Source organism: Ictalurus punctatus, chromosome 3, assembly GCF_001660625.3.
Source record: "Ictalurus punctatus breed USDA103 chromosome 3, Coco_2.0, whole genome shotgun sequence".
NCBI lineage: Eukaryota > Metazoa > Chordata > Actinopteri > Siluriformes > Ictaluridae > Ictalurus > Ictalurus punctatus.
Window position 1 is genome coordinate 28,151,996 of NC_030418.2, and position 16,131 is coordinate 28,168,126.

The following is a 16,131-nucleotide window of genomic DNA, read 5'->3' on the forward strand; positions in this document are numbered from 1 at the left end:
CACTGTCTTAAAAAAAAACAAAAAAAAAACTGCTAAAGACTCACCTCTTCTGTGAACACTTAACCTAACCCCTACCTTGCATCCCCCCCTTAAAAAAAGAATGAAAAATCAGCAATTACAATGGATTTTACACCTCTACTCTGTGCACTTTGCTTCTCTAGAACTCAATTGAAAATCTTGTATGGGAGCACTACTTGTATTGTTCTCTGCTTTATATATCACTTTGCTTGAATTTCCTCATTTCTAAGTCGCTTTGAATAAAAGCTAAATGAGTAAATGTATTAATTTTATACAGTGTTCTTTAGAATTTGCGTTCTATCCGTCAACAGTGCTACAGTGAAATAGTTTTACAGCAGAATCATATGCCATGCATGTTAACATTTTCATTCAGATTCACATGGGAAGAGTGAGTCATCATTTTTCTTCTACTGCAGTTAAACGCCTACCTAATGTCCTTTCACTCAATTTTGAACAACAATACAACTTGCCTCAATAGGTTGCTTCGGTTTCTGCATTCATATCAGTGCACATTTTTAGTTTTGTGCAACTAGTGATACAGATCTTTAAAGAGGAAACTGTGAAACTAAAATATGAACCATCTGGGCTAAGAAAATAAAAAACCTTTTGTTAAATATCGTTTCAATTATAATAGTCATGCAAAATATAAACTGCTGTGGACATCCATGATACTCCCATGTACTGTATGAAATGATGTGCTCCTGTGCAAAATTACAAGCTAAGGCACTATTGTATTACTTTAAAAAAGAATGAATCGTAATATTTGGTTACTCAAAGGCCTGAAGGGTAAAAACTATGATTAAGAGATTATTTCAAGAGAGTTTAATGTTTAATGATTGGTCGGACAGCATTGCCATTTGAAATGTCCATGTGTCTGAACAAGTTCCAGATTTGAATGAATGTGTAAAAAAAAAAAAAAAAAAAAAAAAAGAGCATGTACAGTCTTTTCATACATTTCTAACTGAAAAGTGTCTTTTGTGCTCTAAATCTGTATAGCTTGTCCTTTCAGAGACCAGACAACTTTTCCAGAGGGAAAGATTTGTGGTTGTGTTACGGAACATAGACTCGGAAGTATTTCGGTTTCTGCCTGATTGCTAATTAATGCCACAAAACCTTAGTGAGTGAATTAAGTAACCGGAATGACTTTGTTGTATTAATCCAACGTTGGTAAGCTGGACAAAAAGCTTTAGTAAGACATTATTTCATGTTTGTTTCATCTTAACAACGTTATGGCTATTGTTGCTTTTGAATGGGTTTCCGTTCTTATATCAGCACATCTCTTTTATGTATATAATAAAACACCTGCCATTTTTTTTATTTTTTATAATTCTCTCTCTTTCACCTCTGTAGACAGTTTATTTCCCTGCTCCTTGACTCTGAGAAGCTCTCTTGGTTGAGGAGCAAATGCAGAGGGCTGGGAAGTGGAGCGACTGATCTCCCGCTTCAAGAATGCTGCCCAGAGCATAAAAGGAAACAGTAAGAGAAAAGAAAAAAAAAAGGCATGAGAAGAAGATGAAAAACTAATTTTGAGTTCTAATGTATTTCTATAAGTACTTTAAATGGAACCAGAAAGTGTCTCACTTGCCAGAGGAGAAAAAAACACTTCTTGAAGGTCTTTGTCTCTTCACATCTGAGACAGTGTGACAGTAAAAATCAGGGTTGAACTGGGGAAAAAAGTGAACAAGCAGGGAGAAAGTGTGAAGTGTGCAAATGGTGAGTGCCACAAAGTATAATGTGTGTTAAGTTGATACAAGATTTTATCTCTGTGTCGTCTCATGTGGATAGTGTGATTTATGTAGCACTGTGGTCCTGAAGGAACGTTGTTTCGTTTCACTGTGTACTGTACCAGCTGTATATGGTTGAAATGACAATAAAAAGCCATTTATCTTGAAGATGACATTATTTAACTCACATATCTGAATTTGACAAACCACAGCTCTGCTAGAACACTGACACAATTGTGGGCAACTTCTGAGTAGAGGAAGACCTAGAGCAGATATACCTCCTTGCTGTGGAATAATGATCCTATGGTAATCAGAAAACACTGTAATGTGAAATCCATCCATCCATTTTCTATACCGCTAATCCTACATAGGGTCGCAGGGGGAAACTGGAGCCTATCCCAAGGAAATTGGGGCACAAGGGCGGGAGCATCCTGGACAGGGTGCACAGAGAACATGCAAACTCAGTGCACACAGGATGGAGGTAGTAATCTGAAAGTGCAATTATGCTTCAGTCTAAGGGTAGGAAATATGGCAAAAAAAATGGCAGCAAAATGTTCGAGCTCAATAAAACATTAAATTTTTTCTCGAAAATGAATAACTCGTTTTCATCAGTAATAATGGTTGTTCAGTGTTGTAGAAATACTAAAAACCAATGCTCTCAGAAAGTCTACTCTAGTACAACTTATTATTTAGGAGCAAATGTTTTGCTTGTCCAAATATGTGGTGTACTTATTTTTTCACATGACTGTAGATAAAAATCAGCTGGAAATTGTAAAACGTTTCGAATTCCACCTTGTGAAGAATGATGCCACACTACATTTTTCAAACAAAGATTTTGGTGGATCATGGATCACCTGTAGGCAATTTACATCCTGACTACATGGGACGGATCCAGGTGACTAGCAACAGCGTCGAGGTGCTCAATGTCAATGTGTCAGATGTGGGCAACTACACACTCAGCGATCGTCTAAATCGCAAAGTCAAGATCATCTCTATGTACTTGGTTGGTGAGTTTCCACCTGAAATTTTTATAAACTACATTTGTATATTCTTGGAATATTCCAATTTATATAGGATTCCATTTATATAGGCTAAATACAGACACTGTATTTACAATTTACACTATTGAATGTGTAATTATTATTATTATTATTATTATTATTATTATTATTATTATTAATATTAATATTATTACTACTACTACTACTACTACTACTATTACTATTATTATTACCATACGTGTAAAATGTTACTTATTCGTTATTGTATTGTATTTATTTATTTATTTATTTAAATGTCGGGATATCAGTTACCTCCTTCAATTGTTCTACATCACACTATAAAAAGAAATGTACATCGGCAGTGCATCAATATCATCACAGATTCATTCATAATCACAAAGACAACACTGCACAAAATGAACAAAGACAATAATAATGTCGACACCATAAGCAGGCTGAAATACACGTACATACTCAAAAGAGAAGGTTTTGCATATTTCTTCCAGCAGAATTCTCATTAAACAGGAAGGTTAGACCCCTCCAGGGAGTTTTGTCAGGCCTTCTGAATCAAACACTGCACTATTATGAAATTTGGATGTGCATCCCACTTCTTTCAGGATGCCTCCTAGACAAATTGAATTATTTAGTCACGTGACATCTGGAGAAGAAAAAACCCGACGCTATTTCCTGGACTGGGCGTGGCCTGGTAGATGAGGGTGTGTGCTTATGGAATTCGCATGAGCGATGCTATTACAAACAGACGCTGTAATGTAGATGGAAGCAGACTGAGGTTATAATGTCAACCAAAAAAAATTAAAAAAGAAACGTAAATACAGGTCTACATCAAGCTCTTCAAAAAGCCAGTACTTGTGGAGTAGGAGGTAGGGATGGGGAAATGAAGCCTCATAAAGCGCTGAGGCTTTCCCCGAGGGGGGGGGGGGGGGGGGGATAGATATGAATTTTTCCCTCTGATTCATTCATTTACCCATTAAAGTGCCAGTATGAACTAATATAATTCAATATGATGTAACAGTTGAATACTGCACACATATATGACTAACAGAGTTGCACATGGTGAGTATTTTGCCTGAAATGATTTGTATTCTTCATATTACTTGTATGACTGGGTATTTAAAAATGTAATTGAATAAGTTTGAATGAAAATCATTCATTTTGACATGGACAAAACAATCAATTCATATAAAGTGTGGGACTAAAATGTGAATAAAGACACTGTGATGGGATCATGTGGGTATTAAATGTGCTCATGAGACTTGGCAGTGATAGTGCTTGTGTAACTGTGGGAATGACAGAAAGGTGACAAAGAAGTTTTTCATTATTCAATATTCTTCTCTATTTCTCCTCTTTGACGGTACTTAAGGAACACTGTTCACATAGTACAGAGGGGGCTGGTGTACAAACAAACTACAGTGCCAATGTGTATACATTACCAAAACAAAACCCGGTGCAAAAAATCACAGAGAAAAAATATTTATAGAAAAAAATACCAACCAGACTGAGCCAGCGTGATTGGACAGAAAGTGAGGCTTCGGTTGTCATCGATCACGTGACTCTGTGAAACTAATACACGCCCTGAAACGGGGCTTCACTAGAGATCACAGACATCCTAATTCCTTTACTCTCTTACACTTTTACTCTTTTACTCTCTCTCTCTCTCACACTCTCACACCCACTCATACTCTCACTCTCTCTCACACACACTCACACACACACTCTCACTCACACACACACTCTCACTCTCACACACACACACTCTCCTCTCCCTCTCACTCACACACACACTCTCTCTCGCCTCTCCCTCTCTCACACACACTCACTCTCTCTCTCCTCTCCTTCTCTCCCACACACACCCTCACTCTCCTTCTCTCTCCCACACACACACACACACACACACACACACACACACACACACACACACACACACTCCTCTCCCTCTCTCTCTCACACACACACACACACACTCACTCTCCTCTCCCTCTCTCTCTCTCTCTCTCTCTCTCTCACACACACACACACACTCCTCTCTCTCTCTCTCTCTCTCTCTCTCTCTCTCACACACACACACACACACACTCCCCTCTCTCTCTCTCTCTCTCTCTCTCTCTCTCTCTCTCTCTCTCTCTCACACACACACACTCCCTCACTCTCTCTCTTCAGTTCATCCATCAGTTCGGTTCAGATTAGTTTCTGCTGCTAAATGGCAGTGTTTCTAAATAAAAATGAAAAACAAGTACAAAACGCACTTCACCCCAGACTACACTAAAGTGTACCCATTCATAATAAGGATAAAAGACAACGACAGTGTAGCTTTCTGTACTGTATGCAACAGTGATTTCTCAGTTGCCCATGGTGGGGTAAATGAGTGTAAAAGACATGTTGAGGTATTTAATAACTGTCCTTCGTCCATCAGTAGCCTATAGCTCACGTTATTTTAACTAGCTGCTATAAGGAGCTACTGTATTGATGTCTAGGTGATGAGGACAAACTCCCTGTAGACATGTGTAAAGTAGTTATTGAATATAAAAATGACTCCATGAGTGGAATAATACAGTAATATAATATAGCATAATATAATACGAAACAATGTAAGTACATATTTTAATGTCACATTTTCTGCATACACCAGAAAAGCTATTTGCATTAGTGTGTGCAAATAGTAAATTGCAATAGGTTGTTAAATAAATAGTTGTGTTCTGTCATAATGAAATGTCATGTCCTTGTTTGTACATGTTTGGTGGCTGGGTGGGGGGTGGGGGGTGGGGGATGGGGGGGTGAGCAGGAGCCGGTGAAGCCACCTCCCTGAAATGAGTTTTTACAGGTTGAGATATCTGAGATTGTGTTGCATGCTCGATACATACCTTCACCTATTTCCTTTAGCCAATCCCCATGTTTTTGTATTGTGTAAATGTTGGCATGCTCTGTTTCATTTCTTGTTTGAAATGGCATGCAGTTATCCAGTCTGACAGGTTTATTCAGTAAAAGGATATATAACTCTGTACGACAGGGTTGCTCTTGTTTTTCTGATGCTTTGTTATTATTATTATTATTTTAGTTGCTTGCCTCTAGTGCTGTGCGGTTTTGGATAAAGTTGGCTCACCTCGGGGCTCCACATTCCCTTTTTAAATCTCAGGTGAGTATAATCTCAAATAAATAATAACGCAGGATGTCCCAAAAGTCTCCATACATAGGGGGAATGCGCAAAATGGCTTCCAACTTTTTTCATACTTAGTCTACGTTATATATATTTTTGTGATATCCTTTAAGAATGCCTTTGATAAAAGAAGAATGCATTGATATCATTCTCATGGCTGGATCAGGAAGCTGTCACAAGATTGCGTTGGACATGCAATTACATGTATAACACCATATTTGTTAACACAAGTTCATAGTGAATGGAAACGATGACTGTGTGAGATTACAAGGAAATGGCTATCATGTAGAGTAAATTAAGTTACATTTTGCTTCTAAAAAAAGTGTTAATTTCTCCTATGTAGGGAGAATATTGGGACACCCTCTACTTTGTAGTCTACATTATCTAAAGTTGTGTTTCCAAGCACTGTTTCATAGGCTGTGCTTTAAAATTCTCGAAACAAGGCTACACATCGAAACAATATTTGCATGCAGTAAAAAAGCAGGTGTGTTATCTTGTTAGACCACATTACTTAAGGTTGGAATTTCACTTCTCTGGTATGTCTTATTTTCTGCTACCCAGATATGCAATAGCTGTGTTCTTCTTTTAGGCAAAGTTGCTCCAAGTTGTACAAACACTTAAAAGTTTGCTTTAGATACAGAGTTAATCTAGCTTTCCTGAAGGAGCTCCGGTGTAAGGAAATATACATTTATTATACCAATATGCTATAGTACAAAAACAGGAAGAGAGAGAGAAAAAAGAGATTCCTGCTGTTTGTTGTTAAAGTTTCTTTAAGTGATCATTAGGTGTCATCTATCTACAGTTCAAATGACACGTACTGCATCTTAAACATGTCATTCTTTTATGCACAGAAAAATGCAAGACATCTGGATCCTGCTCTTGGCTGTTCAAATTATGTGTAAGATTTTTTTTCCCCCTTTTCATTTTATCTCATTCCTGTGTATTCTCAAGAATGGTCCAGAACATGCCTCTGCAAGGACTGCACTGCCTCTACAAAGATTATTCAGAGTACAATAGTACCACTTTCTCCTGTTTTTATATTGAAGCTAAGCAGTGAACTGACTGATTTTAGGCCATGGGTTTACACCAATATCTGGGAATTACAAATAAGCAAATAAATGACTTACCAATGACCGTAAAGAAAACTGTCTAATAAATGTTATCTTAATTGTAATAGCATATAGGCTGGTAGGAGTCCCAAAGGTACATTTTGACGGTCTAGAGATCTTTATTTTTACTCCTCTTTTTCTCTCCTTAGACTCCTGTGCTTCCATTACATATCATGTAGAAATGATGTATGGCGACTCACTGAATATCATGCTGTCAATGGGGGCTGTGAAACTGCAGTTTGTCCCTGTGGATGAAACGGAGCCGAAAGTCCTTTGGGCCAAATATCAGTTAGCCAAAAGGGGAAAAGTATCAGGAAAAGATAATGGCAGGAGATTTGTCATTAATTCGATCACATTTGATGATCAAGGAACCTACACTGTGCTGAACATGTTTAGCAACAAGAGGTCCATCCATTTAGTGAAGGTTGTCGGTAAGTGATCTTAGGCCTTTGTAAACATTCCCTTTTTAATGCCAGTTTTCTTTTTTTAACTCCTAGTTTTATATTTTCCATTATTAACTTGCTTTTATATACAATGCTTCCTCTGCACAAACCTCCTATTTAAATGAGAATTTAATACTATCTCTGTTAATTGCTTTTGAAGCTAAAAGGATTTCCCAGGATTGTGTGGCTGGTGAAACTTTTCGAATTCCACTGGGTCAGCTTGTGAAGAATGATGCCACACTACATTTTTCAAACGAAGATTTTAATCTCACTCTGGTGGATCACGGCTCACCTGTAGGCAATTTACATCCTGACTACATGGGACGGATCCAGGTGACTAGCAACAGCATCGAGGTGCTCAATGTCAATGTGTCAGATGTGGGCAACTACACACTCAGCGATCGTCTAAATCGCAAAGTCAAGATCATCTCTATGTACTTGGTTGGTGAGTTTCCACCTGAAATTTTTATAAACTTCATTTGTATATTCTTGGAATATTCCAATTTATATAGGATTCCATTTATATAGGCTAAATACAGACACTGTATTTACAATTTACACTATTGAATGTGTAATTATTATTATTATTATTATTATTATTAATAATATTATTATTATTACTACTACTACTACTACTACTACTATTACTATTACTATTATTATTACCATACGTGTAAAATGTTACTTATTCGTTATTGTATTTATTTATTTATTTATTTAAATGTCGGGATATCAGTTACCTCCTTCAATTGTTCTACATCACACTATAAAAAGAAATGTACATCGGCAGTGCATCAATATCATCACAGATTCATTCATAATCACAAAGACAACACTGCACAAAATGAACAAAGACAACAATAATGTCGACACGATAAGCAGGCTGAAATACACATACATACAAAAGAGAAGATTTTGCATATTTCTTCCAGCAGAATTCTCATTAAACAGGAAGGTTAGACCCCTCCAGGGAGTTTTTTCAGGCCTTCTGAATCAAACACTGCACTATTATGAAATTTGGATGTGCATCCCACTTCTTTCAGGATGCCTCCTAGACAAATTGAATTATTTAGTCACGTGACATCTGGAGAAAAAAAACCCCCGACGCTATTTCCTGGACTGGGCGTGGCCTGGTAGGTGAGGGTGTGTGCTTATGGAATTCGCATCAGCGATGCTATTACAAACAGACGCTGTAATGTAGATGGAAGCAGACTGAGGTTATAATGTCAACCTAAAAAAATTAAAAAAGAAACGTAAATACAGGTCTACATCAAGCTCTTCATAAAGCCAGTACTTGTGGAGTAGGAGGTAGGGATGGGGAAATGAAGCCTCATAAAGCGCTGAGGCTTTCCCCGAGGGGGGGGGGTAGATATGAATTTTTCCCTCTGATTCATTCATTTACCCATTAAAGTGCCAGTATGAACTAATATAATTCAATATGATGTAACAGTTGAATACTGCACACATATATGACTAACAGAGTTGCACATGGTGAGTATTTTGCCTGAAATGATTTGTATTCTTCATATTACTTGTATGACTGGGTATTTAAAAATGTAATTGAATAAGTTTGAATGAAAATCAAACTGTAAAAACTACCTGAAATTTTTGAGTATTCCCAAAATGTATTTCTATAAAATCTAGAGTTCTTCTTGTTATAATTAATTGGAGCACATCTGGCAGGAACTGTTTTTCTGATTAGTAGTTCTGTAGATTATTAATAAAACAAATTGATGAAAGTATCTGAAAAAGTTAAAATGACATAAGTGATATAATAATAATAATAATAATAATAATAATAATAATAATAATAAAAATCTTGTGTTACAAAACCATTTCTCTGCTTTTGATTGTCAGTTTCCTCTACAACCCCAGAAAATAGCATCACATCAGTGCCAAAAAACATGACTAGCCACATGACTCTACCCTTTTAGCTTCAATAGAGTACTTTTTAAAATATTTTTTTCCCCATTTGTTCATTTGTCTGCTATGGAAGCCCTAATGCATTATTATTATTTTTCTTTCTTGTTTATCTCATGATCTTGACATAACAAAAAGCGGTTTTCTCACAATATAATTTTATCATGACAAAATCTTGTCTTGTGATTGGCACTGGTGTTGCATGCATGTTGGTGTCTTCACCATCACCATCACAAACTTAATAATTGCCTGCTGTAGAGCTGGACCTTATCTCCACATTAAGAGAGAGGGGCATTGCCTTCTCAAGTGTCAGACACTAATGTGGAAGTCGTCAATCACTGACAGACATAGAGCTATTTCAGCTTGAGTGAGTCCCTGATCAAAGTAAAAACTAATTTGTTCAGCCATTATGCTGCCTCCAGAACAATAAAAACATGTTATGTCGAGTACACAGAAAAATTAAGTCGTGATCACGAGAAAACAAGAAAGAAGAAAAGAATAAGACAACTGAACAAAACTGTTTTGCACATGTCTTTCACAGTGAAGTTTATTGGTAAATGTGACCAGCTGTATTCATGTTTGATGCATGTGAATCAAAGAGGGCTTTGGCTGAATGCAAGTTGTGATGACGTCACATGATGCGTCTTGGCCAAAATCTGCGGTAATTCTGAAACATATTGCGAAATTTGCTTGATTTTGCATTAATTTCTGCAATTGCAAAATCAGGAAGGACCGCTGAGGGCTTTTGTAGTCACCTATCAGTAAACACACACAATAGCATGTTTTAGGAAGTGAGAGGAAACTAGAGAACACAAAGGAAACCCACACACACAGGGAGAACATGGAAAAATTCTACAGGTTCCACTTATAATAGCAGTCAATGGTATGATTTATTTTTTTTAAAAGTCAAGATATTAAAAAGAATTACACACATATTATATATATATATATATATATATATATATATATATATATATATATATATATATATATATATATATACACATATACACACACACACACACACACACACACACACATATATTAGGGATGCACCGAAATGAAAATTCTTGGCTGAAGCCGAAGCTAATGGAAAAACTTGGTCAAAGGCCAAATACCGAACACGTTTTTCACGTTTTTTTCCATATATTTTACCATTTTTTTCACCATTGCATAAATTAAATAGTCAAAATGTGCTTTTTACTATTTTGTCTTGCTTTTCAAAGAAAAAAATCAATTACAAAAACCACAATTTCAAAATATTTATTTAACACCGAACATTTTTTTTTCCATTCCAGCAGGCACAGGCTACCAACAAGGCACAATGTACCTTTAAATAAATAAATTAGTAAAATAAAAATATTTTTATGTGGTCATCTTTGAGCCCCCCTCGAATAGCCTATGTTAGGCCTATAACTGACTGCTGAAAGAATTTAACACTCTGTAGCCTACGACAAAAAAGTGCATTGACGAGTGCAAAAAATGGTTCTATTCGGTTATAGACGTCTGATTATATTGGGGATATATACCGCTCGTGACCCTGTACACCTCGTGGAGTATTAAAGTAGATAGAGTATAGTTAGATACGTTGTTAATGTTATGTTCCCTTTAATAAATACGTCTTTACCTGCTTCCGTACTCTACTCCCTTACGTCTCGCGACGTGACAGAATACTCCGGAACAGAAACAAAACAAATGCATGTGTCCACAGTAAACAATGTCACGGTTGTCAACATCCGAAGAGCATGCGCTCGTGCACGTAGCTCATGCATGCGCACGCCCCATCATCACTCCGAGGGCGCTGCTGGAAGTGGAGGTCATGACATTCGCGCGTCTCACTCTGGGTGCTAGGGTATTTGGCACGTCATCAAACACGTCAAAAACACGTTAAGAGCTTTAGAATTAACAGTGATTGACAGTGGGTATGTGTAAAACACTTCACAGGAAAAGAAAAAGGCTAGATGACTCCAAAGACAAAATACAATCCGCCAGTGGCAGTAAGATAGGAAGTTATTTAAAATTCTTGTAAAACTGTCTTTATTCTAACATTAATATAAAATTAACTAAGATCTCACTAATGTTCATGATGTTAAGAATGGAATTTTATAAAGAAGCAAATGTAATGGTCTATAGGTAACTGACAGGGTTCATCATCTTCCATATCCAATTCCCCTCTTTTGAGGATTTCAGTTTGTGTAATAATTATGTTTGCCCACCTCTCTCTCTCTCTCTCTCTCTCTCTAGATCAACATCAAGGGATTAGTACAGGTCCTCTGACAGCTCTTCTGCTATTGCTTGGTATACCACCCTGTATTTGCTGCTGCTTTAGAAATAAGAATTGTAAAAAGCGAAGGCAACCCACCACCAACACCACTGTTGTGAAGTTCGACAACCAAGTTAATCCACCTGGACCTCCACCAGCCTACGTCAATCCTCAGGCTCCTGCAGGCCCCCCACCGGTAACACACCAGCACACAACACAACATAGGATTGTGCAAGAGTCATGTTTTTTTTATTTCTCAAATCTCAATTGCTAGCCCTACATTTGACGCAGATTATGCATCAGTGTGAGTGCAGGTGTGCACGAGAGAGGGTATAAACAGGATGTGAAAACCACAGCATTGTCTCACTGCCTTTGTTTTGTCTAATCCTGTCCACTATTATGTTTACAAAATGTATGTGAGTTAAGTTCCAAAAGATTTCCTATTCACTATTATGGATGGGTTATGTTAGTGTTAATTTGGTAACCCATGACAAGTGACCTTGGCGCACCCTCATGGCCACAGAGATCATGGCCTATGTTGCCCAGCCAACCCTGGGTTGAACTGAACCATGGCATGTTTACCCCTACGATGCCATTCGTTGGTCAGTGTATGAACTGACCAATATTTGTCCCTTCTCACATACTCCGTAGCCAATGTGCCATTTTAAAAATTTTATTTCAAATTTGGATTTTTGTATTTCACTCTGATTTGGACAGGACAAACAAATTAATTGCATCCTGTCTGTTTGACAACCTTATTGGACTTTGGATTTTAAAGCTGTTAGCAGGGTTATGCTTCCTGTTTTTTGTATAATTGATGTGCTTGTGACTGACAGCATTTTCCTTTATTGTATAGAATATGTGAATTTTGAGTTTGAGCTTCAAAGCAGTCTATCCCTATTTTATGGTAAAAGGAGTAATAGTGGAGGGATGAGAGAGAGGATGAGAGTAAAGGAGATCCCTGCATGATCTTCAGACTCAGACATGAGTGATGCCATTCTCAGTCAGGCAGCAGAGATAGATGTCTCAATGTTTTGATAGTTGTTTTTTCATTTTGTTTTTACACTCCTACCTGTTAAAGTGTTAAAAATATAACATTTAAATGGTTACTTATTTGAATAAAATAAGTACAAAGTAAGTTTAAAAAAAGGGGGAAAAAAGAATGTTGTATACTAAACCCCATCTATCTAATGGCAGTAGATGGAAAAAATGTGAAACTATTACCCATTACCTAAAGAAACAACAAAATCCATTAAATGTGTGTTGAAGCTTGTATAGCCTTACAGTACCTGTGCTACTGATTTACAGGACTATACTCCTCCCTACCCTGCTGTAGGTGAGAGTATTGTTCACCCACCTCCTAATCCCATATTTCCTCCTCAACCACCCTGCAGTGGATATCCTTCCACATCACCTGCTATGCCCCCTAAACCTGTAAGACACACACACACACACACACACACAAAATGTATTTCCTTGCTCACATATATTTAAATTCTGTAAATAAAACCAGTGCAAAATGACTTATTAATGGATTTATCTATTGTGTTTTTTAGGACTTTAACCCTGAATGCAACAACCAGAATCCCCTTTACCCTCCTGCATCCAGCTTTCCTCCAGCTCAGCCTCCTCAGTGGAGTGATGCCCCCTATACCCAACCTGCTCCAGCTGTACGATTCTGCTTCATCCATTGATATATTTATTTCACTCTGTCCCCCATTGCATTCTGTCCCTCTTTTATGCAATTCTCTCTCTTTTGTGGCTGTGTCTGTGTTTGCAGGGTTTTGCTCCAGTGATGTATAACGCTCCTGCAGGCCCTGAGCCAGCCACAGGGGAAATAACTGCTATGACTCCACTACTCACACCTCCACAGCCTGAGGTACCTACACCATTACTTCATTTCCATTTATGTTTGTTTTATTACTCTAATATGATTTAACAATGTACTCTGTACTAAAGAGTGTTTGTTCATTGCACTTTTTACCATACATGAGCATTAAGGATGGTTGACGATACCCTTCCAGATGGGTAATGAACCACAGACTGTTATGTAATCTATGTATTGAAGATGGTAATGGTACCATAGTATTGACATTGATGATGTATTGGTGATTTCCATGATAGTGATGGAGTCGAAGGTTTAGAAGTAATATAGATATCAGGTTTAATAATTAGTTCTTCTCTCTGTGTTCTCACCCTTTCCTAATATGTATCTGATCCTCTTTCCCTCATCATATTAATATTGCTCAATCTCCTCTACTAGGTGGCACAGAATCCAGCTCCGTACACTGCCACTGATGTCCTGAACTCCTCCGACTCCACTGTCCAGTTCAACACAAACAAGGGAAATGACTCGAACTCCAACTTCTTGTAGTTTCTTCTCCCTCTTGACTAATATTGTAAACACAAACAACACAAAAAAGAGTGAAATGGTGCTGATGCATAGGTTCATACTTGGTCATTTGCAAGTAGTTATTTCAGGATATAAAGGATGGTTTAATGAACTGGTTAAAACTTGCAATGAAATGTAGTATTGTCTTTTCTAACACAAGGATGTTTCAGGTAAATTGAGACTTAAATTGCATTTTAAAATACTATAAGTGGAGTGAGGAAAAAAGACAGGCTATAATGGATTAATGAGTGGATGCCTGGACACCTCACAAGTATTGTTAAATGATGCATTCGTAACCAGTAGAATAAGATAGACTGGGAACTTGGGCTTAATACTTTGTGTCTTAATGTCCTATGCAGGTTTTTTTTTCTTAGTGTGCTATGTGGATGTGGAGTGATGTGAATGGTTTTTTTTTAAAAACCACAGTTATGTTGTTAATGCAATTATGTTGTTTACCTTGATTTTTACATAATCAGTTCAAATTGAACGTTAGAAAAGACTGGTTATGAATTTGGAAAATAATGAAGATTTCATGCTTCTTCAACATTCTTGATGTGATTGTGTAAAGAAATAAACTATAGAATGTTACTTAGGCCAACATCTGTATATAGTCAATATACAGTAGTCCATTGTACTTAGAAACACAAGCTGCATAAAACAAGACAGTTTTGTACTTGAGCGCCACCAAGTCATAGTTTTATGCATACACATACATAGACGCTGCATTGGCCTGTTGTTGCGATATACCAACATGTCCGCCATATTGATCCGGGCAAGACTGCCCTATAAATACAAGTAAACTGGGCAGCTCCGTTTTTTCTGGATAAAAAGCACAATAACGTTTACATTTCCCAAACGATTTAAATGGGTTATGATCTACGTGGAGTACAAAAAAAGTAGTTAGACTTGGAAAATGAGTCACTGTCAAAAGGAATTGTGAAAACACATGCTTGTCAATCACAGATTTGGCATATTTTTCTTGGTTAATAAATGCCGAGATGTCCCTAATGCAGTATAATGTAATGTACATGAAATGTGCATACAGTTTTATGTGTGAGTGTGAATGTATGTGTGTACCAGATAGTATTTTATGCACTAACTTTGTGTATGTCATCTAGGAAACTGGTGTCTCCCCCTGAGATTGATTATGTGGAATATTTCAGGAAGGACTGAGTGGATGAATTTAAGGGTTTTTACTTGTATTCCCCCAAAGAACATAGAATATGGTCAACTTTGTGATCTAATCATATCCAATTGTTGTTATTGTTATGTTTACAATACTGCTATGTTTTAAACTCTTAGGATTTCTAGTGCCCTGCATGTTTTTGTTAATTGGTAACCCAGAGATTCCAGAGACACATGCCTGCCCCCTGCTTTTCTTTCAAGCTGGAAAAACATTTTGACTGGGAAAATGCTTGGTCCCAGCTACACACCACCAACCATTGCTGTAAAGTTTCAGTTTTACAGAAGACAAACAATGGCATACCAAGTTGAATTATGTTGGTGCACCAATAAACAGGGCTTGAAACAGGGCTTACTTTTAGTGCTGTCTTCTGTGGAAAGAATGAAGCAGAGCATCAGTGGGCCTTTCGGGTACTCGCTCCATGTAGTTTGATGAACATTTGAAGGCTTTCTAAACAGTGCCCACCCATCTAGATGGTTTCCTAGGTAGCGGCTTTGATTTTTATTTTCACCTCAGATAGTCAGACAAGCCATTCTTGTCCCTTCCCTTGGCCAAAGTATTGTGTTTTCTGTCATTTGGACTAGGCCAACAAACCAATTGCATCCTTAGTCTTACAACATTGTTTGTATGATGAAACCTTTTTGGGCATAAATGCAATATAATAAAACTGCTGTTTTAAAATTATTTGCAACATTGTGCTTTTTTAATATTGATAGGCTTTTGGAAAATAATGCTTTTATTGTCTCTGCATGACAACACACTGCCACAATATCTAATGATGATTACTAGATCTGTCCACCTTTACGCAGTTTGCATAAATCATCCTAATACGATTTATCACTCAAAAAAGCGCAGAAGATGAGCCAGTTGACAGTGCCCTCCACTAATATTGGCACCCTTGGTAAA

At 37.2% G+C, this 16,131-nt stretch overlaps 1 protein-coding gene and 1 long non-coding RNA gene across 2 annotated transcripts; one reads left to right on the top strand and one right to left on the bottom strand.

Annotated features, from left to right (window-relative positions):
• The first annotated feature begins 5,631 nt into the window (after positions 1-5,631).
• On the top strand, positions 5,632-15,909 carry LOC108262891 (uncharacterized). The gene is made up of 9 exons (XM_017463244.3): positions 5,632-5,894; positions 6,767-6,813; positions 7,174-7,455; positions 7,628-7,912; positions 11,632-11,846; positions 12,959-13,084; positions 13,207-13,320; positions 13,431-13,529; positions 13,914-15,909. Exons 2-9 carry the CDS (start codon positions 6,771-6,773, stop codon positions 14,022-14,024), a joined length of 1,275 nt encoding a protein of 424 aa, XP_017318733.1. The 5' UTR covers positions 5,632-5,894; positions 6,767-6,770; the 3' UTR covers positions 14,025-15,909.
• Positions 10,635-13,985, bottom strand: LOC128632743 (uncharacterized). Its single transcript, XR_008396330.1, has 2 exons — positions 13,847-13,985; positions 10,635-13,082 (listed from the first exon to the last, which is right to left on the bottom strand). It is a non-coding gene; the product is annotated as an uncharacterized LOC128632743 (long non-coding RNA).
• Positions 15,910-16,131: the final 222 nt, after the last annotated feature.

Coding starts and splice junctions, on each gene's coding strand:
- LOC108262891 (XM_017463244.3), top strand. CDS start 6,771: ATGCAAGACATCTGGATCCTGCTCTTGGCTGTTCAAATTATGT. Junction 11,847..12,958: donor CTCCTGCAGGCCCCCCACCG/GTAACACACCAG, acceptor ACTGATTTACAG/GACTATACTCCTCCCTACCC. Junction 13,321..13,430: donor ATACCCAACCTGCTCCAGCT/GTACGATTCTGC, acceptor CTGTGTTTGCAG/GGTTTTGCTCCAGTGATGTA.